General features: G+C 45.4%; 1 protein-coding gene across 14 annotated transcripts in view; it reads left to right on the top strand.

Annotated features, from left to right (window-relative positions):
• The window catches only part of LOC8041639 (rho guanine nucleotide exchange factor 11), a 171,406-nt gene that overhangs the window by 119,452 nt on the left and 26,192 nt on the right, over positions 1–25,762 (top strand). For all 14 annotated transcript variants that reach the window (XM_029972231.4, XM_029972228.4, XM_029972227.4 and 11 more), the window contains one exon: positions 24,788–24,846. In XM_029972231.4, the coding sequence (XP_029828091.3) occupies positions 24,788–24,846 (59 nt within the window). The remainder of the gene's footprint in view (positions 1–24,787; positions 24,847–25,762) is intronic.

Raw genomic sequence — 25,762 nt, 5'->3', positions numbered from 1 at the left:
TGTATATCCGGAGTTCCTCAATACGCTACTGGTCACGAAACTTAAGTTCGGTACAGGGTCAACATCTCACTGATGCCGCCAGTGGCGCTTCTTTTCCAGAACGGACATTTTTGTTCTGTCACCCTACTCTCAGGTAGTCGTCCCAAATTCGCGAAAACAAAAAATTAATTAGCTTTTTTTTTGTTCTTTGTGCATTGAAATTTGGTTAGGCCTGTAAAGGGTGGTTGACACAGCCTCATTTCCCTACGTTACGTATAAGTCACCGAAAGATCTGTCTCGAACGTCGCGTGCCAAATTACCTCCTTGTTAACATGAACCACACATGTCCCGATGACTTGTACATACGCCACCCAAGCGTGACGTCACAGATGGGCAGCGAGGCGCGCGGTCAGCAATCGGGTACGCTCGCGCCCGCCTTCCTCGCGTCTAACAGCGAGAAAACCTGGGCGTTCTTGCTATTGGAAGTTGATAATTATCTATGTTTGCACAAAGTATGACCTTGGTCTACGTGCTAAGCTAAAAGAAAGTAAAAAAAAAAAAAACGAAACGAGAGCAATTGGAATTTTGAGAAAACCGTTTTTGCAACTCGGTACGCTCAAGCCGCGGCTCGCTAGTTTCGTGAAATCACTAGTAAATCCGTTCTCATTTTATTAGTAGATGGCTGGCGAAGAAAGGTGGAAGAGTCACGCAATACATATTTTGACGAATTGCCTAAGCACCACGGAAAATGCTCGGAATGAGGGTACAGATGCCCCACACGTTGGCATAACCTGAAGGAACGTGCCATTTGTTTTAGATTTTCTTTAGAAAAGTTACTGTTGCAGGCGCCAGCACGTGTAGCTACTCTTGTGGCATGAATATGCTCCTTGCTGCTTAAGTAATTTAGCAAAACATCTTTAGACCATTTCTGAAAAGCGCTTCTGGTCGATGCCATTTTCAGCGTTCGTGCGTGTGGCTCGTACTTTGCTCGCCTTCCAAAGCGACGAACATGTGCGTGCTCGGCTAGGACCTAACACATGTAGACTTTGATTTTAGTGAACAATGAAATGTATACAATGGAATGAACTGCATTCGTGTAGATCAGATGGCAGGTTACTGGTCTTGAAGGTCGCGTTCAAATGACGATTAAAAGAACTCCGCAACTACCAAGCCAAACATCAAGGTGCATTGAAATGCGTACAAAATACACAAATACTGTTCATCTTTAAATAAATAATATTTGCTTGAAGATACAATAATGCGTAAGGTACAGAAAGACATCATAAAACTTTTAATTCGAGATAAGTTAACAAAAGTTACTAAAACAAACGTGTACCCGGTTCTTTTTTTTTTTTTTTTTTAGTTTTGGAGTATTATGCAACGCGTTCAACACGGCACAAGTGGGAGTAATATTGAATTACTCCCACTTGCGAAGGGAGTAATTCAATATAATATATTTTTTAATTAAGTTTTGATTTAGCACAGTTTCCATTAGCTGCAAATTTGCATGCCTCCCCTCAACGACATTAAAGAGTAGCCCGAGGTAGATTCAACGTCCGAAACAGAGTAGTGTTTATAAAAAAAAAAAAAAGAAAATCACTGGACCAATTGTGAATAACAAATGGGACTGTGCACAATGTCGACTATAGTACTAGATTGTACACTCTAAGCCCGGTCCCACTTAGTAAGAGGGACATTTCTTCGATTTTTTCCCACTTAACTTTAAGGGGGGCGACAGACCTCTTAATATTACATGGAGATGCTCCCTCTTAATTAAGTGAGACACCACCCCTCTTAAAGTAAGCGAGGCGGCGTCTCCCTTAAATTTGAGGTCAGAGTCCCTTAGTAAGAGGGACGGTTTTAGATATTTTCTTTCTTAAATTCGGAGGGACGGTGGCCCGCTTAAAATGCAGGGGTACAGTCCCCCTTAAGTCGGGGTCGCGCTGCTTATACTTCATACAAAATACATTCTGTAGACATGTTCCGAAACGAGTCGCCTCGACATCCGCGCTTCGTACGCCACGAGGTAACCAATCAAGAGGTTACTTTGTCACGTGGCATACAAAGCACGGATGTCGCGGTGACTCGCATTGGAACATATCTGCAGAATGTATTTTGTATGATGTATAAGCAGCGTGACCCCGGCTTTAAGTTACCTCTGTCATTGTGTCGTACAATTTCTGCTCTTTCGTGTTTTGAGTGTCAGCTGACATGCTGCACTGCACTTCTCGCACTTTCGCTGATATTGTTTAACCAAAGTTATTCTGTGCTGCGTAGCAGAATTGAAATTTGATCTGTGTATCTTGTTTGATAAACGGAATCAATGTGTTAAAGAAAACAGTAACAATCTTTAAGAGTAAACACTGTTTTATTTGCCATGACACAAGAAAATATTTTGATATGTCTTTATCAAAATAATAATTCTATAAAGATGTTCTGGTAGCTTTTACGAATAAAAAAGACTTAGAACGACGCCAGAAATCGGCGTTTCTTGGAAACTATCACACAAAAAATTTCGTGCTACAAAGTGACTCATTTTGCCTATCATAAACAATAACAATACAATCGTGCTAGAAAAAAAAAACTTTTTTTAGCGGATAACACAAAGAGAAAAGTACATTCTAAAAAAAAGCCCGTGCGTCTACTTTCCCGCACAACACTTGGAAAGACAATCACCATAACTCTCGGAGGCAGCTCAGCGAATGTAGATGCCGAAACATATGATTATACCAAAAAAATGAGTTACGACATTAAGAACAACAAGCGTGATGTTTTGCATTGGTTAATGTCACAACTCGGACTGCCTTTTTTGGTCTAATCTTATGTTTCGGCATCGTGATTCGCTGAGCTGCTTCCGTGAGTTACAGTGATTGACTTTCCAAGTGCTGGCTCGGGAAAGTAGATCCCTGTGCTTTTTTTTTTATTTACCTACTTCATAGCATTAAAAACGAATTATTCGGTGTCTCTTGCCACCAGCAGAAGCTCAGAATTTCTGTTGTTTTTGAACGGCCATAAGCGATTTTATGAGCTTCTCCGACATAAGCTGAATCGAAACACTTTATTTTCAACGAGCAGACCCTAGAGGAGTCCAAGGGTTTGTCCACATGCCACAGGGTAGGAGAGTCCCGTTATGTAATACACCCATAAGCACATGACTAGTGCCCCCTCCATAGTCGTGCTAGCGGTGAGTTTCACTGACCAGTTCCCAGAAACGATCCCTTTCTCCGAACCGAAGAAAGTCTTGGGTCTTGGAACTTTTTCGTCAGGGGTAAAATCGTCCTGCAAGCAGCAATTGTTAAAAAAAAAAAAAAAAAAAATTGCGTCAGCGTCAAATTTAGATTTCTATTTTTGCATTTGCTTTTTCACATACCATAGGTGATGAAAGAACTTCTGGCCAATCGAGACCGGAGGATGGTCTTAATGTTCAAGAATGTTGGGTTGTCTCCGCAGAAGGCCCCTTTTACCTCCTCCAGGTTTCCCAGCATGGTGACGATCGTGTTATGGAACCGAAGTTGTGCATCCACCTTTAGCTGAATGAAAGACCATATTGTTTTCCTTTAGATACAGAGAGTGCATTAGAATAAAGGTGATGAAGCGCTTTCACCTGTTATCAAGCAGGCGCTAAGAACAAATGCGAAAATAAAGTACAAACAGTTCAAAGATTCGGAACCCAATCTGTATACGATGAAATAGCGAGTGACATTAGCTTATGACGTAACTTCTGCTACTATTAATTTTTGGTACGAGAATAGACTGCAGTTTTAATTAATTTACGAGAATCAATCGTTTCTGTGTTACCAAGACAAAACGAAAACGCATTTAGTAGTAGATGAACTTTAGAAGCCCCATGTGCTTTGGAAAGCATGGATTGCATTTGCGGCTCGAAGCTGCAGAAGTGATCTAGTGCATGTTTTAGAAAGCAACATAAATAAAAAAATTACATTTCTGTAAACATTTCGCCGCAAGCCATTCATTTACTATTTTTTTTTTTTTTTTTCAGAAGCAGTGCATATGCCAACAGAACGTAAATAGAGCCTACCTAAATACCAGAATACAAAAAGTTAATAATTACCGAGTTCGTTGTGAACCGTGTGCAGGTGGCCGCAGTAGGCTCACCACTCAGGGTGGTGCGTTCCACCGTGCAGAGGGTCCCGGTAGAGCTCTTTACACGAGCAATCCGAGCGGAACCCCCGCCTGATTCCCTTCATGTCAACGTTCGTTGCCATTGCCTCACTCTGAAAACAAGATTGTTAATAACGGTCAGTCATTTAACGCCCATAGTCAACCTAGCCCTAAAGCGCATAAGAAAGAAAAAAAAAAGAAAACATTTGTTTATATACTTTTCACGGATGTACTCCACAGAAAAAAAAAAAATATTCAGCTAGCTACAAAAAACAAAGAGCATAATAAACATCATAAAATCTCCAAAAACAAAAACATGGTCGGCGCAAAAAAAAAAAAAGCCGGTAGGTGTGCCGGCACGACCGTCATAATATAGCGAACAAAACAGTACGCCAAAGAAATACAAAAAAAAAAAGAAAAGAAATGTACTCCCTGGCCACCGCTACACCCTTCCCCCCTTTCCGCAGACGCCGCGACGCCGACGCAACGCGAACACATTATTTCTTCTTTTTGTTTTGTGCTCGTCCAATCCCCCTGCCCTTTTCACAAACATACACACACATTATGGGTTTTTGCTCGCCGCCCACTTGAGAAAACAATTTTCATAATCACTGCAACGCTAACGATGTCTACAACATAACGTTGCAGTGTAAATTGCTGTAATGAATTGTGAAGGCAAACAAACGCAAAATCGCCAACATTGTTTCTGTCAATCAACGCTCTCGGGCGGTCAACCTCAAGCATTTAGAGCGCACCCCGAGAAACAAATCTGCGAGCCAAGCTTACAAACACTGACTGCCCCAGGGTGCCTTTATGTTGGCTTTGCCTTAGGGAGGGTGATGCCATCCTTTGTAGTACTCGATGCCGACAGTGTACGCTCACGGATAAAATACAAGGAAATTGCCGGTAATAAAATGCCGGCGTAGCACTGCCAAAGCTAGCAGCTCGAGCTGGGAGAAGAACGAACGCGCGTTCGAAATTAAAAAGTAGACAAAAGCGTCGGACAGAAAATGGTCTGATATCACCAGCCTAAGACAGACGCGTACACATTGGGACACCCTAACCCGCTAAAAGTGTTCTGTGCGAAAGACAGCCCTGCGGCTCACGGCAGGGCAAACGATTAGCGACGCTTTGTCCTAGCTGAACGAGCAGATCCAGGAAGCGACCGCGTCCGCGGACTACAGCTGAACACTCTCACTCTACATGCAAAGCTCGTGCATCTCACAGCCAGCGTGAAAATATTGATGGCTCGTTATTCCCACCCGCAATGCCCCCAAAAACAAAAGCGCCAATATGACAGGATTACTCACCCGAAGGAAGTCAAACGAGCAGCATGACGCTTGCGACTCTCCGGCAACGACCGTTTCCAGCTCTCCGTGAATCCCGTGAATTGGCGCGAAGCCTTAGCACAGTCCGAACTCTTTGCCGTGGATTAGTGCGCCTGCCCCCCTCCTCCTGACCGAACTACATTGGTCCAGTTAAGAGGGATCAGTCCCCTCTTATTATGAAGGGAGACGCGTGAACCTTTCTGTCGGTCTTTCTTGTTCAGAGGGACCAACGAAACGGTTTCCTTGGTCTCTCTTAATATGTTGGTGTCCCTCTAGATGTTGCTATTTTATTTTTCAATTTCCCTCTTAAAAAGAGCTGTCCCCCTGAAAGCATTGTTGTCCCCTCTAAAATCAGAGGGACAGCGTTTTTTATGAGAGACCGGTTTTAGAGTGTATACTAATTTTCTCGATATTATTAGCGCTCTTCTTTGGACGGATGTCGTAGTGATCAAAGCCGGCTTGAGTCTGCGCTTGCCGCTCGAAGCTGTTCTAGCTGCCGAAGGATGCTCAACTCGTAGCACGCGGCTATAAAGTATTCCGAGCATAAGTGAAAATGTTTCACGTGACATATATAGTTCTCTCGGCACACAGCTCGCGCTAAAGCACCTTGACGTGGCTGGCCTCCATTACTGCCGGGGAGCGCATTTTTTTCTCCCACGAAAACAAGGGTAGAGAAAGAAGCTTTTTCCCGGCACTGTACCTACAATCTATTGCGGAGTACAGATTGCTACCCATTGCAAAGGAATTTTCAACTTTGAAGCTGCGAAAAAATAATCTCGATCGCTGGTGCCCGGAAAGCAGTCATGGGCACGTTACCAGTAAAAAGTAACAGTGTTACAGTTACCTCGGGGGACAAAGTAACTATGTTACAGTTACAGTTACCGGTTTCAAAAAGTAACGTGTTACAGTTACTGCAAAAATAGTAACGGCGTTACTTTCTCGTTACAGTAGAAGAATTGGACACAAGGAATCGCAAACCAAAACAGTATTATTCTATTTGTTACACTATAGTGGGAAGAAAAGTAAACTGAGAAATTAGAAAAATTTAAACCCGAAGGGTGTTTCTTTTTTGCGTCATTCACCGTTTCAGCATTTTGATGTGCATAATTTATTTGCAGTAATTGTTATAACTTATAATGAACCGTTTTTCAAAATTGTCGTCGGCCCGCGTCAATGAACGTTTTGGTTTAGTTTTCAGTCCGAAATGAATGAGGACAGAGATGGTCACATAATCCCCTTATGGGCAGGCCTGAGCATAACAGGTCAAACAGCTTCGAAAATATAAAAGGGGAAAGGAGACAATTAGCTTCTGGTGCTTTACGAGTGTACGGAAACGCCAACTGTGGAAGTCGTGTTCACTCGAACGGCTCCGAAGAGAATGAATAAGTTAAACAAGCGCCGGCTTTCTGCACAATATGGGGACGGTTTCCTTGAAAACTAATAGGAATGAGGAAACGGCGAACGGCTGGGTGTAAGAACAACAGCGAGGAGATATCCCAGACACAGCCCAGACGGAATACTCGGAGACATTGCACGACCATACCGACATCCGCAGATGGTCCCCACGAGAGAAGAGTGAGCCAAAGTCGGTGAAACAGACATTGTTTGCCGCCCCTTCCACCGCGGGCGTCGCTTCCTTTATCTCCCGGTTTCGTGCTGACTCGTCCGTCGTACATTCTAGGTCGTGGGCTAAACCAGGCAATTTTTGGTTTGTTTAGTGCGTGGCCACGCTTCTTCTCTTTTTTTTTTTTTCTTTCAGCGAGAAGTTTGGAGAAAAATACTTCAAGAATGGCAATTTCTCCATGTCCGCGACAGTGGGTTCTAATTAAATTTATATAGTTAAAAAAAGTAACTGTATCAGCCTAAACAGTTACAGTTTCCCGATAAAAAGTAAGAGTGCTACAGTTACAAGTTACCAGTATTAAAGAGTAACGCGTTACAGGTAAATGTTACCGAAAAAGTAATTAGTTACCGGTAACGCGTTACTAGTAACTAGTCACTGCCCAAGACTGCCGGAAAGTCACTTCGCGGCTGCCCGAGTCGCTCGTCCGCTTGCCCATTCGTGACGTGCGCCGGTAGGGAAAAGTCGGGATTTTTCAGTGTTGGCAGTAGAGAGTCGCCTCCTGGAACCTTCGCGGTTGAAACTTGAAAATTTAATAACCTCACAGATGTTGTTTTTTTTTTTTTTTTTTTTATAAAATATTTTGGTTATCAGTTGAGAAAGGTGGCACCACCTAGCGGTGGTGCCATGAATGTAGCACTTTCGATTGTTTTGCGGCGTTTAATCTAGGCGATTTCGGTCGTCAAAATGGGTTTTTCCGTGCTTCAGTACTACATGGAAAGATAAAAGCTTTGCGAAGGTGCCATAAATTGTGCGAGGCCTTGTCAGGTGAGCTTGTGCTACCCAAAATGAGGGCGCCTGCGTCCTCTAGGAGCCGCTACCAATCGCCCAGAGCGCTTGCTGAGTTTATGGATTGCATTTAGTAATGAAAACTAAGCATATAATTAGTATAACTAGATATGTTGCTAGTTGTTAGCTTTCTCTTCTGCAGCGGAGACACGTGCCAGACACGTTCATTGAAGCTGACCTACTTCCCGCTGTATAAGCATGCAGACGATACAATTACTTTTCTTTAAAAATAGAGCATGACGTGTCCTTTTTGTTTATGTGAAATCGATAAAAATCCAATCAGGACCGCAAACGAGGGGCGCAGCTAAGGTAAATGACCCAGAGATATGTTTAGACTCCGAAACGCAGTCCCCGACACTGCGTTGTGACACTAAGCAGGACGTCTCACGCGGACGTCAATGGGAAACGTCGTGTCCGATGGGACAAAGCATTGCGCATCAAAATTTCTTTCGTTAAACATTTCCCGAACCTTGCAACTGCTGCCCCCCCCCCCCCCCTCCCCCCTCGTAATCACATTTATTGAACCTCCGTGTTCCGCAGCGAACAGTGCGTGCGAAATATTTGTAGAGCGTAGTTCAGTTGTTAACATTAAAGCAGTGTGTGTGTGTTTTCTGTTTTTTTTTTTTTTTTCTCCTCTGTCAGGCTATTTTTGCACTTCGTGTCATCTAATAATCCCTTCAATGGCCACGAGGAGCTTTACATAAGAGGGGCATACACTCGAAGTATTAAACAATTAAGGCAGGTTAAAATGTGCTACGAATGATCGCAGGTTCTTACAAAATCATCAAGCAGGCGTTTCTCTTTGTCCCGCTTATCTTGACTTCGGGAAATGAGCACAAGCTTACTGTAGCGACGTCTTTGTTCGAACACCGAGACATGCTGTACAGTCGGCGGCAATATCAGCTGGCGAAACCGAGTGCCGAATTACAGGACCTGCTGCCAGAGCAATGCGACAATAAGGAATGTGGCTGTTCATTGCAGCCTCTCTCTTAACAGCCTAACGGTGGTAACTATACGAATGCTTACTATACGAATTTACTTACTCTGTTTCACGTACCTCAAGGCGTCATGAGGAGGGTGCAAAGGTTATTTTAAAGAGAAAGTGTAGCAAATAACGAAACACTTCATGCTTATTCTTCATATCGCAATATAAGAAACAATTGTAAGATTATACCCACGTAAACAGACGGGCGTCACACACGCGCGCGCGCGCACACGCACGTGCTTGAGTTCAGAACGGAGCTAAGTAATAATTCAAATGACTATTTGAATTTTGTTTCGTCTGTAATTCCTAATGTATGCTGGGTAATGAGTTAAAGCTCTATAGTATGGCAAGCTCCAACGGTAACTTTCGAAATCGGTTACTACGGCGGTTTGACAGCTGTAGTTGCAGCAGCTGTGCCATGCCAAGACTGAAGCGGTTCCGCGTGTCTATGCTAGCAAGAAGAAAAAAAAAAGCAGCTAGGAAAATTTAAAAAAAAAAAAGGTTCTAGTTTATTTGTGCTTGTGTGTTTACATTTCTTTCTCCGAATTACCGAATGTTATTCCGAAGCGATTGATCGGAGTTTCTCGGTATCCATCCCGCGAACCGTGAAAGCAGCGTCGTGGCTGTCTGAAGAGAACCATCTCTCTTCCCGTGGACGTCCTCTTGGCATTGCTCCATTCCGAGCTTGGCTATAATGGGTTTACGGCGTTGGAGAAGAGAGCACCGTTCGGAACTAGTAACCGAGTATACTAATTCCGAAGGGTGTAAAAATAGACGACTCTTCGGATTTGCGGTCTGTCGGCTCTGACAACCGCGTCTGCATTCAGACCTTCCTTTTTTTGTGTGTGTGTGTGTTTTGCGAATTTATTATTTGTGGGGCTTGTTTTTGCCGGGATCTGTCTTTGGTTTTAGTCGAGAGAGTACGCGAACGGTCGTACCGTACGTCGTGGTTTGTGGTGGCGAGTATCCGTAACTCCAAAGGAGGCGACGCCAGCCTGGCACAATAGACGTGATGGAGAAAAGCGAGAAGTGTGCCACGAAAACTTGCGCAGCCTAGCGGACTAAGTGTAAAAAAGGAACACACTAGCTCGTGTGAATGTAATGAATACCGCTGGAACGCTTCTACAGCGCCTCTTGCCGCCCGTGCGAAATACGCTCACTTCTACCCTGTGCTGTCGGAGTAACACGTTTTAATGGAAAAGTCAAAACATCACTGTCACTATATAGTGCGTGGCTATGCTTTTAAGAAGTAAGGAAGGAGTTGTGGGGCTTTTTTGGTGTGCAAATCTACCGACTCTCTGCGTCGCCTGCTCCTCCGAGTAAACAGATTGTTCGTCTATTTGTTTGTTTGTTTTGGGCTTGGCACGGTTTAGGCAATTTGAATAATATTCGCATTTCATAAATCTTGGACGTGGAGTCCGAGCAGTATAATATATTCTGGTCGCCTCCTTTGCGCCGGAAACCAGGCGGGCGGGCTCAGCTGCAAGCTCACGCCGAGCAGCAGCGTGCCCAGGACATGTCAGGATAGAGGCGAGAAGGCCGGTGGTTGTCAGACAGATATACGCTTTCTCGCAGCTTGCTCTCGAATGGAGCGACGGATCTCTGTGCGTCGTTGCGCTCTACCTGTCTTATATATCTAACATCTTTATCTTTCCATCTAACGGGCGTGTGTGTGTACGTGAGTACCGCGTTGTACCGAGTCAGCAACTAGTGTGTGTGCGTGCGTGCGCGCGCACGTACGTTGTTCCGAGTCGTTCTCCCAGATTGATTTCCCCGCGGCACCGTTGGCCTCTGTGCGCGTGAACCGATCGCTGTCGTCCGTCGCCACCGTATCCCCTCGAGGCTGGCGTTTGTACACCCGCGTCTCTTTTCTTCTTGAGCGAGGCGCGCGTTTTCTCTCTGCCGCGATGGATTGCTCGGTCCTGCGATGCCTTTCATGCGGCGAGGCTCCGTGTCCGGGGGTGTCCCCGCGGGGCTTCGCGCGAGGCGACCCATTGTGGACGCAGCGCGTGCACGGTGCGAACCCCGGCGACGAACGCGCTATTTCGGGCCGAGACGTTATACTGTTGCTGCTGCTGCTGGGCTGGCCTGCGTCGGCCGCGGCAGCAGACCGCGCTTGCCAGGCTTCGGCTGTCCGGCCGGTTGGCCCGTTCGATTGGCACGCGGCTCGATTTAGCGTTGCGCCGGCTGGGGCCGCGACCGGTGTGTGCACGCCGCCTCCGGTATCGACGTTCGATAAACCGCGCTCGTTCGACCGTCAAAAAAAAAAAAAAAAAATATGCAGCAATGATGGAAGTTTTGCGCCATTTGCGCCAAATTGCGCCATGAACGAAAGTCTGCTACATATTACGTCTAAATGCCATTTTTGCTAAGAATTGCGCCACACCTGCGCTGAGGTTGGCTTAAAGCGAAAAAAAAATTAACGTTTTATTATTGGTCGACCCTAATATTCGGAGAAGTAGAAGGAAAGAAAAAGTGTACGAATATGAATTTCACGGCGAACACATACTAAAAGTGCAAGAGTCAAGGCAAGACTTTCGCTGCCCTTTATTGGTTTAGCCAATGAAAGAACACGTACAAGGAGATAACGATTTCCATGATATTGTGCTTTGATGCTGCGAATCAACCGGCCAAAGCCATTGATGCTGACGTCACAAATGCCCAGACGATGCCGCCGATGTCAGGAACTAAGGTTCCTCGGAAAACTTTACAAAGGGGTAGGATTCCCGATTGCGGCTACTGTGATAAAAAAGAACCAGAGTTTTGTACTCGTGTTAAGATCACTCGATTATCGTGTTTGCCACGTGCCTTCGTTTCCGTGGCTGTAGTACGTACCGTGCCACTTGCGCTGCTCGCGTCGAGCTTCACTGCTTTGCACGGGAGTGCTAGGAGCAGCGACTGAACTGGGGGAGCGCCTGGCTTAGCGCGATAGGCACGCAAATTATGCTCAGGATTGTTACGGGTCGAACTTCTTTGTCCTAATTGTGAGGTAATCTCTCGTTTAAAAGAAAACAGCGGAGGAATAGAGAGAAGAAAACGAGGGTCTATTTATATATTTGAATAAACACGCTAGTCACGGTAGTTTTCTTGCAGCTGTCGATCGAAAAAGCGGCGAACTTTGACGTAGCTCTGGTTCCTACCCCGCTAAAGGGCAGTATCACATTTAAAGCACAAATGTAAGCTTTTATAATATTTTGGGGCGGTTGTTTTTGCAGTTTATGATATTAAAGTCTCGAGCTTTGTACGTTCATTAATTTACTTACGGGGCGTATTTTTGTTGGTAGGCACGTTAGCGGATAGGCTGGTTCTTGCTGCCATTTTACAGAAGTTATATTAACAGGCTAAGCAAACTACCGAGTGGAAAATGGAGAGGGCAGAGGATTTATCCCAATGAAATGTTGTGCTGTGATTCACTTTTCACTTATTTTTAATACGCATTGTGAATGAAACTTGCTCTGACTAGAGCCTTAGTTAAGAAGACTGTGTTCCTTTTATGCCCTATCTATTCTTATCACAAACTGTAATAAGTAATATGCTCGTGCATCAAAGAGGAACCCCTGATCTTTATTAGAAATGAACTCATTGAGATGGAATCACTTTTTTCATTCTCAAGTGATGTGCTAGCAGATGTTGGCATCTGCTCCAAAAACGTCAGTGGCTGCTCCAAACCAAGATTTTGCCCGCTTTGGAACCTGCTACAAAAGGTCAGATGCCGCTTCCATCACCGATGCAGGTTGAGACAGCGAAGAGTAATGGCCTGCCCTAAAATGGTGTCTCGGATGACTAATTTGGCTAGTGCAGCACGGCTCCTAACCGCCGTAGTGATCGCACGCCGTCGCGGTGCCCATCCAGATCGAAACGGGCAGAGGTTTTACAATTTCGAAAAACACAACAGAGAAGGGCGACTCTGACCAAACAATGGATCTCCGGGAATAATGTCTGGGTTCGCACCACGTGCTCCGAGCTGTGGTGGGCTAACGCAGCCGGCCACCGATCTTCCTGGGAGCTTTCTAAACGAGCTAAAGGATCACCGAATCTGTCGCCAGAGTAGCGACACTCGCCCTTCGTCTTTAGTTCAACTGAGGTTCGGATAAATGATCTGTAGTGACCCGACTTTGCCGTGACGGGGGTTGCACGACGACATAATGGAGCTCGTGTAACGGACACCTCCGAAAATCTTCTGTTGTTGTGTGGCGGCTGAACACAGCGACATCGAGTGCTTCGTCAAGCCTTATTGTTGATTTGCGCGGTCGCTGCAGGCCACAAGAAAAGGTCGAGATAATCTTGAATTGTTTGTAGGCCACCCGGTGCACGTTCAGTCCAACGATGTTCTCCCTGTTGAATAGGGGTTGGGGACGGACAAAGAAAGCCTTCTTGATCATGTCAGCGACATCAGGCTCGAAAATAGACACCATTCCACAGCTGTGATTCGCTCTCCGATAGCCTTCTGGGAAAATATATATACGTTCGGTTACTGTTTAGGGTGTGCTCGCCAACACTCCTGAGAGGGAGAGAAGAAATTTGCACCACAATTTGGTAATCTTTTGAACAAAATTTTTTCATCACTTCCTGTTTACGTTTGTGCCCACCATGTCGGCTTCAGTTGGGAAGAACAATCTGTACATTTCAACTCGGTAAACAGCTACAGTCGTAAATCCCACTATACTCCGTTCACCGCTAAGCTGAGACTGCGGAAGGAGCTATACGTCATCGTTGGACCAATCATACGCCTTTCTTTCGCCACGTCATCACGCTCCCGCTCATACCCAGGCGCAGAGAGCCGGCTCAGGTGATACAAGGGAGGCGGCTGATTGGTCCGGCAGGCACGTAGCCCCCACCGTTGTCTCAGCTTAAAGGTGAACGGGGTTATAGCAACTGCTCTTTTGTCGGTGCCCGCTTCCCTGCTCTCCAGAGCAAACTCTCTTCGATAAACGGGAGCGCATTGTCCCCTCTTTGTTGAGCCCGAATCCCGAATGAACGCCCACCACGGTGGAGGGAGAAAGGAAGGAAAATATAAGGTGAGCGCTCTTTTTGGGTGGGACGTTCGTTCGAGATGATGTCCAACTGCGCAAGCTACGCTGAAGTTCGACCACCCGTTTGAAGCTCTAATAAACGATTATTCCATTCCATTCCTCAATGAACTATAGCTGTGCAGAGCATGCGCGCAACCTGGACGTTTGTGCCCCATAACTTGCTGGCTCGGTGGCCATGTTGAAATGACCCTAAGCCACAAACTATAATCGCTTCTGTTGTTTGTTTGTTTCTTTCTTTACATAAACAAATGCGGAAGTTTTGTGAGTGTTCCTGATATTCTCGGGTATATTTGATGGTGAAGATGTGATGAATGGGGATAGGACGCGTTTCTCTGTATCCAGCCGCTCATGTTTCTGGCGTCGCGCCAATGCGGTGGTGGCGCCGGCGGCTCTGAAATTGCTGATGCACACACGCTTGGCCTTTTGATAAACGGATTCCTGCGAGGGCGCAGTGCCAACAGCTCGTAGGGCAAACGCGATTGTTTGTATAAATAATGATTTAGTTTATACTTTCAGCATTTGAAAGATTGCATATTTTGCCTCTCGGTGAGCGTTCGGTAAAATAGTGCGACTGGCTTGGCATTACTGAGGTACGGATGTGTTTTGGCCGTCGTCTCTAGCTGCCTAATGTTCCTAATCCCTGGTTGGATTTTCCCTGTCACGGATCGTCCGACTTAACTCCCAGTGGTGGACAGCTTCTTTGGCGAGGCTCATGTCGACAGATGCGGTTATTGTTGTCGGTAAACGCGTTGTGCCACCCATAAATAAAAGAAAAAGAAGTGGAGGGGGTCTATAGCGCGCCTGAAGTCCCCGTATACGATGCCATGTCATGATGCCGACCAGCGCTTGTCAAAGTGCGATCACCTCCCTGGCTTTTGAAGCCACCAAAGCCGTTTATTTTCCTCTTTCCAAGGAATCTCGCTTGCACGGACGGGTCTAAGTCTTTGTTGTACTTCAGAAGTCTGCCCGGTGGAAAAGCAGGAGGGCGTACCATCGGGTTGGCGAGGAAGAAGGTTCCAGCTGTAGTGTCTCCCTTTGGCTGTAATCTCGATTCGGCTGAAGCCTTCATTTAGTCGACATCTCAGTTCGGCTGGATGTTTTATTTCCGCTGGAACTTTCAATTCGGCTGGTCATTCCACTTTGGCCTAATGTTTCAATGGCTCAGTTCTCCCACGTCACCATCTTTACTTAAATTCCGCTAGAAGTTTCAATTCGGTTCAGTCGTGCTTAATTTTCAGTTTGGCTAGAATTTCCAATTCGGCCGAACGCTTCAATTCGGCGTCAGTTTTAATTTGGCTGAAAGTCTCATTTTGACTCGAGCGTATCAATCTGGTTGAACCTAACCAGTCATCTGGCTGCCCAGCAGTGATGGGAGTTTCAGACTTTAAACTTTCATTGGCCTCTTAAGGCGACGTTGAAAATTCAGGTCCAGGGCTTTGTTATCAATGAGGCGTTTCTTCGGCGGCACCTCGACCCAGCGGCGTTGGTACCCCGGCGGACCCAGTTTGTGAGGCGTCCGTTGGCGAGCCCTAAGCTGCCAGAGGACGTTCTTCGGCAGGAGAGAGAAACGGGCAACCTGTCCCATCGGCGGGCGTGGTCCGTTCGGACGACGATCGATGGCGCCTCGAGGGCGGAACGCTTCCCGATGTACGCGCTTGTTTTATTCTCGGGCACGGGTTTGCCGGCTGTCTCAAGACACTTCCGCCGCCTCTGCGGAACCCTCCGTCCGGCAGGGAGATCTGGGTCGGCCTTCGGGATTAACGCGATCCTGCCGAACAGCCTATGACCCTGCGGCCCGCCTTTCCGCGTCGCGCTGCCGCTCAGCTCACGTTGGGGGAGTTACCCCACGCCCGTTGAAATCAGTCCACCTGACTCCACGTTTTTTTTTTTCTCGAATATACTCACAAACACCTAGTTTGCAGCCGTGTGCATATTTACGGAGTTGAGCCCGAAATTTACCTAAAATAGTTACTCGTTTTGAGAAGAACGTTAAGCAGTCTTAAAGCTATTTCAAAATTTCTCTAGATACACATAGTGCTGGTTACTCCTCTTTAATTTCTTTTTTTTTTTTTTTTTTTTTGTGAGCGATCAAGCATTAAGTTTATTGTGCAGTTCGTGCGCTGCATTTTTGATTGGGAAGAATTACGAGGACTGTGGGGGGTGCCTTTCTTAGTTGACTCATTTGAGAAATACAATAATCCACACTTACACCATATTAAACTTTTATATCAATTTTGTGTTGTAAATAATGTTCATCGAAACATCAAAGATGCGCTTTCGTAAACGTTCTTGTTGGATGATACAGCACCCAGCCTCTCTGCCGAGTTCGCTCACATCGTACCAAGATGCTTCATGCAAGGGATCAGTTCGTCTTGATATGTCATGCCAGATGAATTTTTATTGTCCCTCGGCACCTTACTTGGGATGAAACGTTTAAGCCGGGGTATGCTAAACCGCAGTTTCCCGATATGATTCCACCATTTAGGGTGACCCCTTGGAATTATGATTTCTTTCTTATTTTGCTGGAGATTCCAGAAAAAGTTTAGTTACCTACAGAAAGGGACCGCCTTGTAGTCACAAAGTATTAGAAATTGGACCTGATTCAGCTACATTTACCAAAAAAAAATAGGGGTGCCTTGGGTACACAGAAAATAGACCTATGTTACCAGGTCACAGTTACTTGTACCTGGCGCTTACATGCCTGGTCACGTGGCACATCTGATTGGTTTCGTCGCGCTATTACTCTGTTCCGAATTCGTGTGTAAGCTTGCCTGTTACCGCAAAGAGAACTGCAGGAGACGTTCCGGCCGCCAGTTCCTAGAGGCAAGTGGTGTCCCTACGCCAGTGAATACGAACGCGTCAATGTTTTGACGGCACGGAAAAAAAATCATTTATCAGCTGTTTCTTTTTTTTTATGTTTTGCGTTTAAGCAATTGTGTTATGTGCATGTTTAGACAACCGGAAGTTAGTTTGCCTCAACGGGCGACTTGTCTCATCAGCTCTCAGGGTTGGAAAATAATTTAAGTACATTGTGCATAAAGTACTACTTTGAGGAGCTTTAGAATACTTGTACTTCATTGGAAGTGCATTGTGAGTACGTACTCGTACTCAATATTTCCGGTACTTTCTAAGAGAAGTACAACTCTTGACTTCGAAGTACATTCCCCAAATTCGGTCTCGTTAAATTTGTTTCACAAAATGATGTTTTGTCAACTCTGAAACCACTTGACTGTATTCAATAGTAGCCGCCCTTCCCGAAAGTAACTGATGCACACCCGATTACCCATAAAACAATGTATACCAGTTTAGAAGAAAAAATTGTATAGGGGATTGAATGGACATCATGAAAGATTGTGTCAAAAAGTACTTGTACTTTGAAAGTACATTGTATTTATAGTACTTCAAGTACTTTTTAAATGTACTTTGCCTAACAGTGTCAGCTATAATCAGAAATTTAGCCAGCACAGTACAACCGCTAGCCTGGAAGTCTTTAACGTGCACCGCGCTGTAGCGATACAGGACCGCACGCCTACGATGCTCATCCAGACCGAAACGGGCAGGGGTGCAGGGGTTGGGATTGAACCCACGATCCATGGGTGTGTGTGCTTTGAGTTTTTAATAATAAGGAATAATGAATCGTGCCGCTACTACCAGGATATACGAAGCGTTGGAGCCGGCACGAGCGTACCTCCTGGGATTTTCTAGAAAGATCCTCTGGCGCCTACAAAAACTCACCCCCATCTAATCTCCAAAGCGCTTCAGCACATAAACACTAAGAAAAAAAAAATGTTTGTTGGTTTTTGCTTTAGAACGCTTCAGCCCATAAACACTAAAAAAAAAATTTTGGTTTTTGTTTTTTGGCCGGAGGTTTTTTTGTTTTTTTTTTTTTCTGTTGCAACCGATTACAGTTTAGGTTAGCGATGATTAATATCTAACTAAAGTCTTGATAACCCTTAACACATGATGCTAAACATTTTGTTTGCTATGTTCTGTTTTCTTTAGTTTTAGGCTCGCGCTCAGTGAAATCTGTACAATGCGATAGGAATTCGTTTTCCGAAAACTTCGTCTGGGGCTCGCTTCGCGATGAAACGAAATCGGTATATAATTGTTTTGCCACTCTATGTTTGTTGGCTCGGACCACGCGTTTTGTTGAAGTGCGTGCTCAAACCAGCCGGATGCCTGCCGTCGGAAAGCATACGGTACGCAATAGCCGCGCTTTGGAAGCGTCAGAGCGGAAGAAAACGCGGCAGCAGCCGTCACGGGGCGAGTAAATTCGCGCGAATCCGATAACGCAAACACGGCAGCGATCCTGGACATGCCCACTGGAGCCTGTCCGAACCGATGGAAACGAGACGGCCCTTGCCGCCGGGCCCGGACGCGTCGGCGTTCACGCGCCCCGCCGCCACTGCTGCTACTGTATCGGGGATGCTCGGTGGCCCCCTTCGCAAAAGGCAGCTGCACGCATCGCATCCCGCAGATTAGGCGCACATTTTGTGGCGCGGCAAGCGAAGCCGGCGAACCGTGCAGCCCTCCTGACGGCCCGCCGCTTTGCCGCTCGCGAGCCAGGCGGACCGAACCCCTTCGCTTTGTGGCCGATTTTTGTTGTTGATCCCGCGCTCCTATCATGGCCGTGTGTCTGAAGGGCCGTCGAAGAAGGTCGGCTGGTCCTCTCTGGACGGGCCGCTTTCTTCGAGGTCGCCGCTGAAGCTGCGATCTATCGTCCCGAGGACAGGCGAGGCTCGAGATCGAGACGTTTGTAGGATCCACTCCACTGTTTTACGTATACCCTCGACCTTGATGAGAGCTTTCGGGTCCGGCAAGCACTTTACGGTCTTCTTGGATTTCAGTGTTCATCTTAATGGCTGCAATGGCTTGCGACGTTAATCCTTTTACGGGTTCCTAACGGGTTGCTTGTCGTCGCGTGTTTGAGTCACGTGCTGGTGGCTGTCAAAAGCCTCTTCGGAGCATCTCGTCTCGCCCGTCAAGTGGGTCTTCATTCTCCCAGAGACGTGCAGACGGAGAAGATCGACAGACGGATTATGGCACACTGCCAGGAGGCCATGACACTGCACGCTCGATTGATGCGCGGGGAGTTCAGTACGGTCCCTCCTCGGTCTGAACCGCGGTTCCGTTGAGAAAATGAGCGGTTCACCTGTCGGGCGAGCTCCCCCCTCCATGACGCGGGCGGCAACGAAGAGCGAGTGCGGGCCCCACTCCTGACGTTCCGCACACGTGTCTGCTGTTGACGTGTCCACCGAGGCACGAGGACCGGCCGCAGAGCCTGCCCAAGTAGCTGCCGACCAGCGCGTCGGCAGCAGCAGCGCTGGCTCACCACAATCGCATCACCTGCGGGTAGCCGACGCGGCCCCATTGGCCCCGGGCCAGGGAGGGCGCCTATTTCGGGCCACAGTCGCGGGACCCGACCACCGCCAAGGTCTTCTCGCGCGAGCGGCCCAGCTGAAGTGGCGCTCTCCGGGTGAACGTGTCCGCCGGTGGCCCAGCATCCGCAAGGAGGGGGATGCCCTGGATGCCCGTGACCGTCCTCGTAAAAAAAGAAGTTCCACACCGAAAGTGTTATCGCCTTCGCGCCGTGTGTGTGTGTGCGTGTCTGCCGTCGGGGCATCCCCTGACGCGGCTGCAGCCGTTCTGCGTTTCCGACCTTGGCGACTAATGGCGCCTTGGCGTGCGCGTTCCATGACTGTGTCCGGCGGCGCCTTGTTCTGTGTACGGCGCTAGCGGCTGCCGCCGAAGATATGCCGTCGAGGCGTGGAGAGAAGCCACCGCTGCCCGGACGCGTACGGGTACTCTCGGACACCACGCGCAGACTCAAGGTACTGACTGGCCTGCTCTGGCGTTCCTCGCTAGGCCTAACGGGCGGTCACGCTTGACTCGAGGTGGTCGGTTAAACTGTGGAGGGTCGACCGCAGCTTTGGAACCTAGATATTTGTGACGATAGGTTGACCGTTAGCGTTCTTTCGCACCCTCCCCAGCGCTGGGGTACACGCTAGGAGCGCGAGCCGGGAGGTCTCCGACGTGCTTCACCTGCTTGAAACCGTGCGCGCCTAGGGTATTAAAGCCAACAGATCGAGCTCATTTCTTTCGTTTCTTGGATCCAAGATTGTACCACCGGCGATGCGATTGCTACGCCAAATTGATCATTCTGATACATTGCACCATAAAGAACTTGGGCGGGCATCGCGTTGGGGGTTTATTTCTCTTTACCAAGGCCAAAATCAATAGCCGAGGTCCCTTTACACTGCCGGGTTGTTACGCTAGGCATCTATGAACGTTCGAACCTCCCGATTATTGTTTCGAAGAATGTACTGTTCGACCCTGTTATCGAACACTGATAGTGCTTTTAAGTTTCGCAATATTTCCCATTTTTCATAGTTTGTTTGAGCTAGGGGTGGAGGGTGACCTCAGACCAATGTTTGGCATGACTCCTATTTTTCTGTGCTCTGGATCCCATTAAATCTTCGAACTCTAGCTCTTGTCTTTAGCCAGACCCTCCTACCTTGATCGGTACTTCGCAACTAAACCCTGGGTTATTTCGGATCATTCATAATTAAAAAAAAAAAAAGAAATACTGTCAGCATTGTTTTCTATTAATGGTGGCACCAGCCTAAGAAGGATATTGGGGCCGCCTAGTTGGGTGGCTTAGTTAGCATAGCTCCGTTGAGTGCGCTTCTCTCCACGCTTTGGTGCACTGCGTAGCAACGACACCTGTGGAGTAGACACTGCGTGAACTACGTGCGATTTCTGCAGTCCGCTAAACTCCTAGGAAGGAAGCCTAGCTTGCCTCATGTACTCTCTATATTGTATGACGACGAATCATGCAAGCATCTTTCTCGTTGCGCGTGCTACTCTGGGAGCGCTGAATCGCGGTAACCCTCGTCTCTGTTCGCGTCATCGGAATGAAACGTAAGCTGACAGCCGCACATAGTCCTGAAAAGGTAGCATTTCTAGTGAACATGTTGAAAAATATCTTCTGTGATGATAGTTGAGCATAGCTGAAGCTACTCTTCTATAAATAGAAAAGTTGTGCATCCCGCTTTGCCGCGGTGCAGCCGTGTGCGTAGGAGACAACACACTCCTGCGAACTCAAATCGCGCGCGCGCGCCGAACATTTAAAAAAAGAAGAAAACGTGATGAATGTCGATGTAGGTTTATATTATAAAATAGCACCATGGCCATTATGAAAGTAGTATTTTAAAATAGTACCATGGCCATTGTAAAAGTTCAAGGATTGACTGCAATGATCTGACGAGCTGCATGTGTCACTAACGTTGACCTTTTTTTTTTTCTTTCTTTTTTTAACATTTTACGAATGGTTTTGTGAGTAGGGCGACATTATTTCTAAACTTCTTGATTGGGTGTAGCTGAGCTGAGCTATAGGGGTTAATCTTTGCGTCAGATTCCTTGTTTATTTACCACCTCCATGTTTGAGGGCATTCAATAAATGGTTATTAAACATTAAATGAGCTTTAGCGGGTGGGTGAATTGAAGCTTTTGTATATTCTTATAGGTACAACTGTTTTTTGTTTTGTTTTTTCTTTTTAGTAAAGCTTATTTAAAGCTTAGGGTGTGTTGATTTTATATCTTTACAATATTCTTTACACCCAAGGCTTTCAAAATCCCAAATTACGAAAGCTTTTTTCTTAATTGACCGGAGATATGCACATTTTTATTTAAACCCTTAGAACTTAACAAAAACGTTCAATTTGGTACTAAAAATTATTCTATTCTAAAATTATTTCAATTGTATACTGTTTGGTTCACCTTCGATCCTTTACTTACGCTTATAGTTTACACACACTCTTAATATGCCCTTCATTAATCAACTACTCTATCAAAAGCAGCTGCCGCAATTTAGCTTTAAAACAAAAAAGGGTGGTTCTTACCCAAAATACTTGTTGCCTTGCCTGGTACTTTTCAGCACAACTAGACAGGTAGTTTGATTTTTGGGGGGAATTAAGCTGTCTTGTGTACCATAAACGGTGATGAGCAGTTGCACAGAAAGAGGAAAGCAGGGAAGGTGCTCACTTTTAGCTGAAACAATGAAAACAAAGTAGTATGTGCTTGGGTGCCAAAAGTGCCTTTTGCTCTTCCATATATTGCTTCTAAATGACTTGACCAATCACATCACTGTTCCACAGTCAGACTTTTAGGGCAGCAAGTACTAGCTTGCACTTCCATTCACAGAGAGATACAAAGAGCAAAGAATGCCATCTTAGATCTGAGGTATTTATTGCCTAGGACAAAAATGTGTTCAGTGGCATGTGAAATAAGAACTGTACAGTTCATATTATTGCGTGTCTGTAACATTAGCACTGCCGTAAAATACCGAGAGATGCCTCACCCCCGAAAGGTAACTCACCCCTATTTTAGTCTTGATTTGCTATTTTATTTTAAACATTGAAAGATAGCCCATTCCTAGTAATCGTAGTGTTCGGATCAATGATGACCTTGGCGTGAATGTGTCTAGTTAGCTATGGCGGAATATAAGCATAATTTGCTGACGGGGGAGAACAGTCATCTTTGCTTCATTGCCTCTTACCGCGATAACAAGTGTGACAGACACACATGATCCAAAAATAAAATCTTTACAACTTTTCTTGATTGCACACCAAAAGTTAGTGCACTCCTTATTTTCACCAAATTTTCTCTCTATATTAGGTGGGCTATCTCGGGAATTTACGGTAGTTTTTTTTTGTGTGTGTGTTTTTTTTTAGCTTAGGGACTTTTATTTACTTTGAAGGTTATTTACAATACAAACAGTAGCATGGCCGGCACGTGTCCTTGAGTGAAGCAATGTCAGTTGTGGAGTGTTCATCACTATTGTAGCTGAAATGATAACCAATGATTTGCAATTGTGCTTGAGGAGAGACTATTTTTTTAGTAATGCAAAAGGAACAACTGCCATTTCATGACATTGTCTAAAATCACAAAATGTTTGGAGGAAAGAAAGCCGTGTAATTAACTCTTCCTTTTTTCATGTGTTTGTTCTGTGATGTCCGGGGTAGAAAAAGTCCAAATTTTAATAAAATAATTCCTTTTTTTTTTTTTTTTTTTTTTTTAACGTTTAGGACGGGTATTTGGAGCAAAACCAGGAATTTTGCTATTTGCAATGGCTTTTAGGTATCTATCAGGTGTCTGCTGCATTTAGAATTACTTAAAGGGCAACTCCGCTCAGTTCCGAAGATTTCGGGATAATGAGTGATTTTGCATTAAAAAGCCCTAGTAAAAAACACCATGTCATTTGCTTCATGAAAAGTGGGATATAGGTATATTTTTAAATTTAAATTTAAACACGAGCGGACATCAAAATCGAAACGTCGGCTCCGTCCGGCAACATTGTCCTCGAGCCCCCAAGAACATGGCCATCACGTGTTATGAGGTGTTAACTGATCCTCTATGCAACAACGGGGTGTATTGGGGCAGGCGTGTGCCAGGCGCATGTGTCGCCTGCACCGCACTCTCACCACGTTTTGGTGTCTACGACATTCGGCGACGTCTGCACAACTGCGGCATGTCTTTGCACATAGTGTGTGTAGTATGGACGTAACTCCGAGAAAGACTAATGACAAACGGTGAGACGATGATGGTGGTTGTGACGCGGTAGACGGCGGAACCATGGCGGGGTCGGCCGTACGGCTCCCAAGAAGCGCGCTGCGCAGGCACGTTAGGCCAATCACATGGTTACCGCTGAGCGCCGAGGGGAAACGTTGCTGACGTCATCCGCTACGCTCGCACGGAGAGGTAAAAACAAGCAAAAGGGGGCAATGGTGATGACGTTTAGCTCAATTTTTGCTACGCCCATACCGTAGCCTTGACTCCGCTTTTGGTTACGTCTGAATTCGCCCACCCAAGTCAGCCGATTTCGTCAACTTGGCAAGTTGCAAAGTTTGTCAGACCTTTTAAGAAACATTTAGTAGACAGAACTGGATCGTAATATTTGACATGTGGTCTTTTTAGGCGATACTGAAAAGGACTGCATTGTTTTTTCAAAACCAAAAATGAAGCAGAGTTGTCCTTTAATGATTTTAGTTTTTATTTAAACAATACTGGAAAAATTCATAAATGACATCTGGTTTAAAATGTGATACATAAAGGAAGTACTTACCGTAAAATACCGGACAAGCGCCCACTGAAAATTTAGAGATAATCGCGAAAAAAAATGGGGGATGGGCGCTTGTCCGGTCATCAATTTTACATATCAATCTACCGTGCATATTTTCTCAGATCTTAGAAATTGTGGAATGGGCGGATGCGCGGTATTCTACGGTAGAGATGCAAAATAATTAAACCCCCGTTTAGAAAGCTTCTTTTTTGTTTCTTCCGTATATCGCGGCGTCAGTTAGAAAACAATGAAGAAAAAAAAAAGCTATACTATTTCGTCTTCGTGTTTCTGCTGAATCCATTCTCTATAAATGTTCCACTTGTTTATGTCAAGCATCATGTAGATAGGACAAAGATAGTTATATAAATATAAAAGAAAAAGCTCGCCTACAAAAAAATATGACGGTCGCGAAGCCGCCTGTGGCAGCTGTTCTCGACGCGTGCGCACAGATCTGCTGCATGACCCAACGCGGCTGTGGACGCCATGCGCATCGCGACTCGCACGATTTTGTGACACGTACTCCAGAAAGTCTTGGCAGTTTCTGAGGGTTTTTTGTTATTTTTTTAATTCTTGGAGGGAGGGGCATTCTCAATGGGGGGATGGGTGCTGACAGAAGCTTGGGAGCGAGCACGGTATTTCACGGTGACCGTTTTTGTCAACTGCCTTTGTGTGCACTGTTCTTTTGTCACCGAAGTCACCGACACGCTGTTGGTTTCATGGGAAAGTATTAGTAGCATTGTCACATTCTCGAAAGGAGCTTTCCTGGTTACCACTTTGCTGACATCTTTTTATTTTATTTTTATTTTGTAGAGAGAAACCCGGCCATCCTATCGGAAACGTAGTGACCCCAATATTCCAAGATCAAAAAGGTATGTATGTGCTGGCTGTATTTTTCTTTCTTTTTTTTTTTTTCTTTTTCTTTTTTTGTTGTTGTTGTTAGCATAAATAAGCTTATTGTTAGATTGCATCTGTGGCCACTCTTTTGAAAAGCAATAGAAAACATCTGATCCCAGTATGTAAGGTGGTATATTTTTTAATGTTGTGTAGGACCAGTTTGGAACATATTTTTCTGTTCTTGTCTTTCTTTCCTGTTGACACATGGGTGTTATTGGCTTAGTGCATTCTTATGTATAAAGAAACTAGTTGTCCAGGTTAACTAATTTATATCAATGTGTTTCGTTTTTGCACAATTGTTCAATTAAGCTTCATGGCATACCATCATAAACTACAAATGCATTGTCTCTATGCAACTGCACAGTATACTAGCTAATGGAACTTCTCATATCCACACAAGTGACCAGTGATTGTATTTTTGTTGAGACGATTGTGTTTGTCCCTCTTTGTAAACCTTTGTCTCGGGTTGTAGAATGTCTTATAATGACCAGCTATCTAGTTTTCATAACTCAAATGTAAATATTTCAGGAAGAGCTGTTGCCTCAAAATATGAGGTGCATATCTTTTCTGTGTCAATTTTTTAAAACAGTTTTTTTTTTTTTTTCATAATGAGGACTTAACTAAAAACAAAATCAAGTAGATAGCCTGATTCCCCAGTAAATTTCAGTTAAGAAACATTTTGATTGTGGTATCAGAATACTTTTACTTTCAAACAAAAGTTTCCTTTGTATGAAATTTGCAGCAAAAAGTGGAACGGAGAGAAATTCATTCGAAGAGTAAACTCCTTTACTTAGTTACTACCTCACAATGTGTTGAAAATATTTTATATTAACATAACTATTTAGCGTATGTTTATCAAATTTAGTGCAAGGGTGTATAATTAATTTCTAA

The sequence above is a fragment of the Ixodes scapularis genome, unplaced genomic scaffold (assembly GCF_016920785.2).
Source record: "Ixodes scapularis isolate PalLabHiFi unplaced genomic scaffold, ASM1692078v2 PGA_scaffold0__279_contigs__length_252992795, whole genome shotgun sequence".
Taxonomy (NCBI): domain Eukaryota; kingdom Metazoa; phylum Arthropoda; class Arachnida; order Ixodida; family Ixodidae; genus Ixodes; species Ixodes scapularis.
This window is presented reverse-complemented; position numbering and strand designations above follow the sequence as displayed.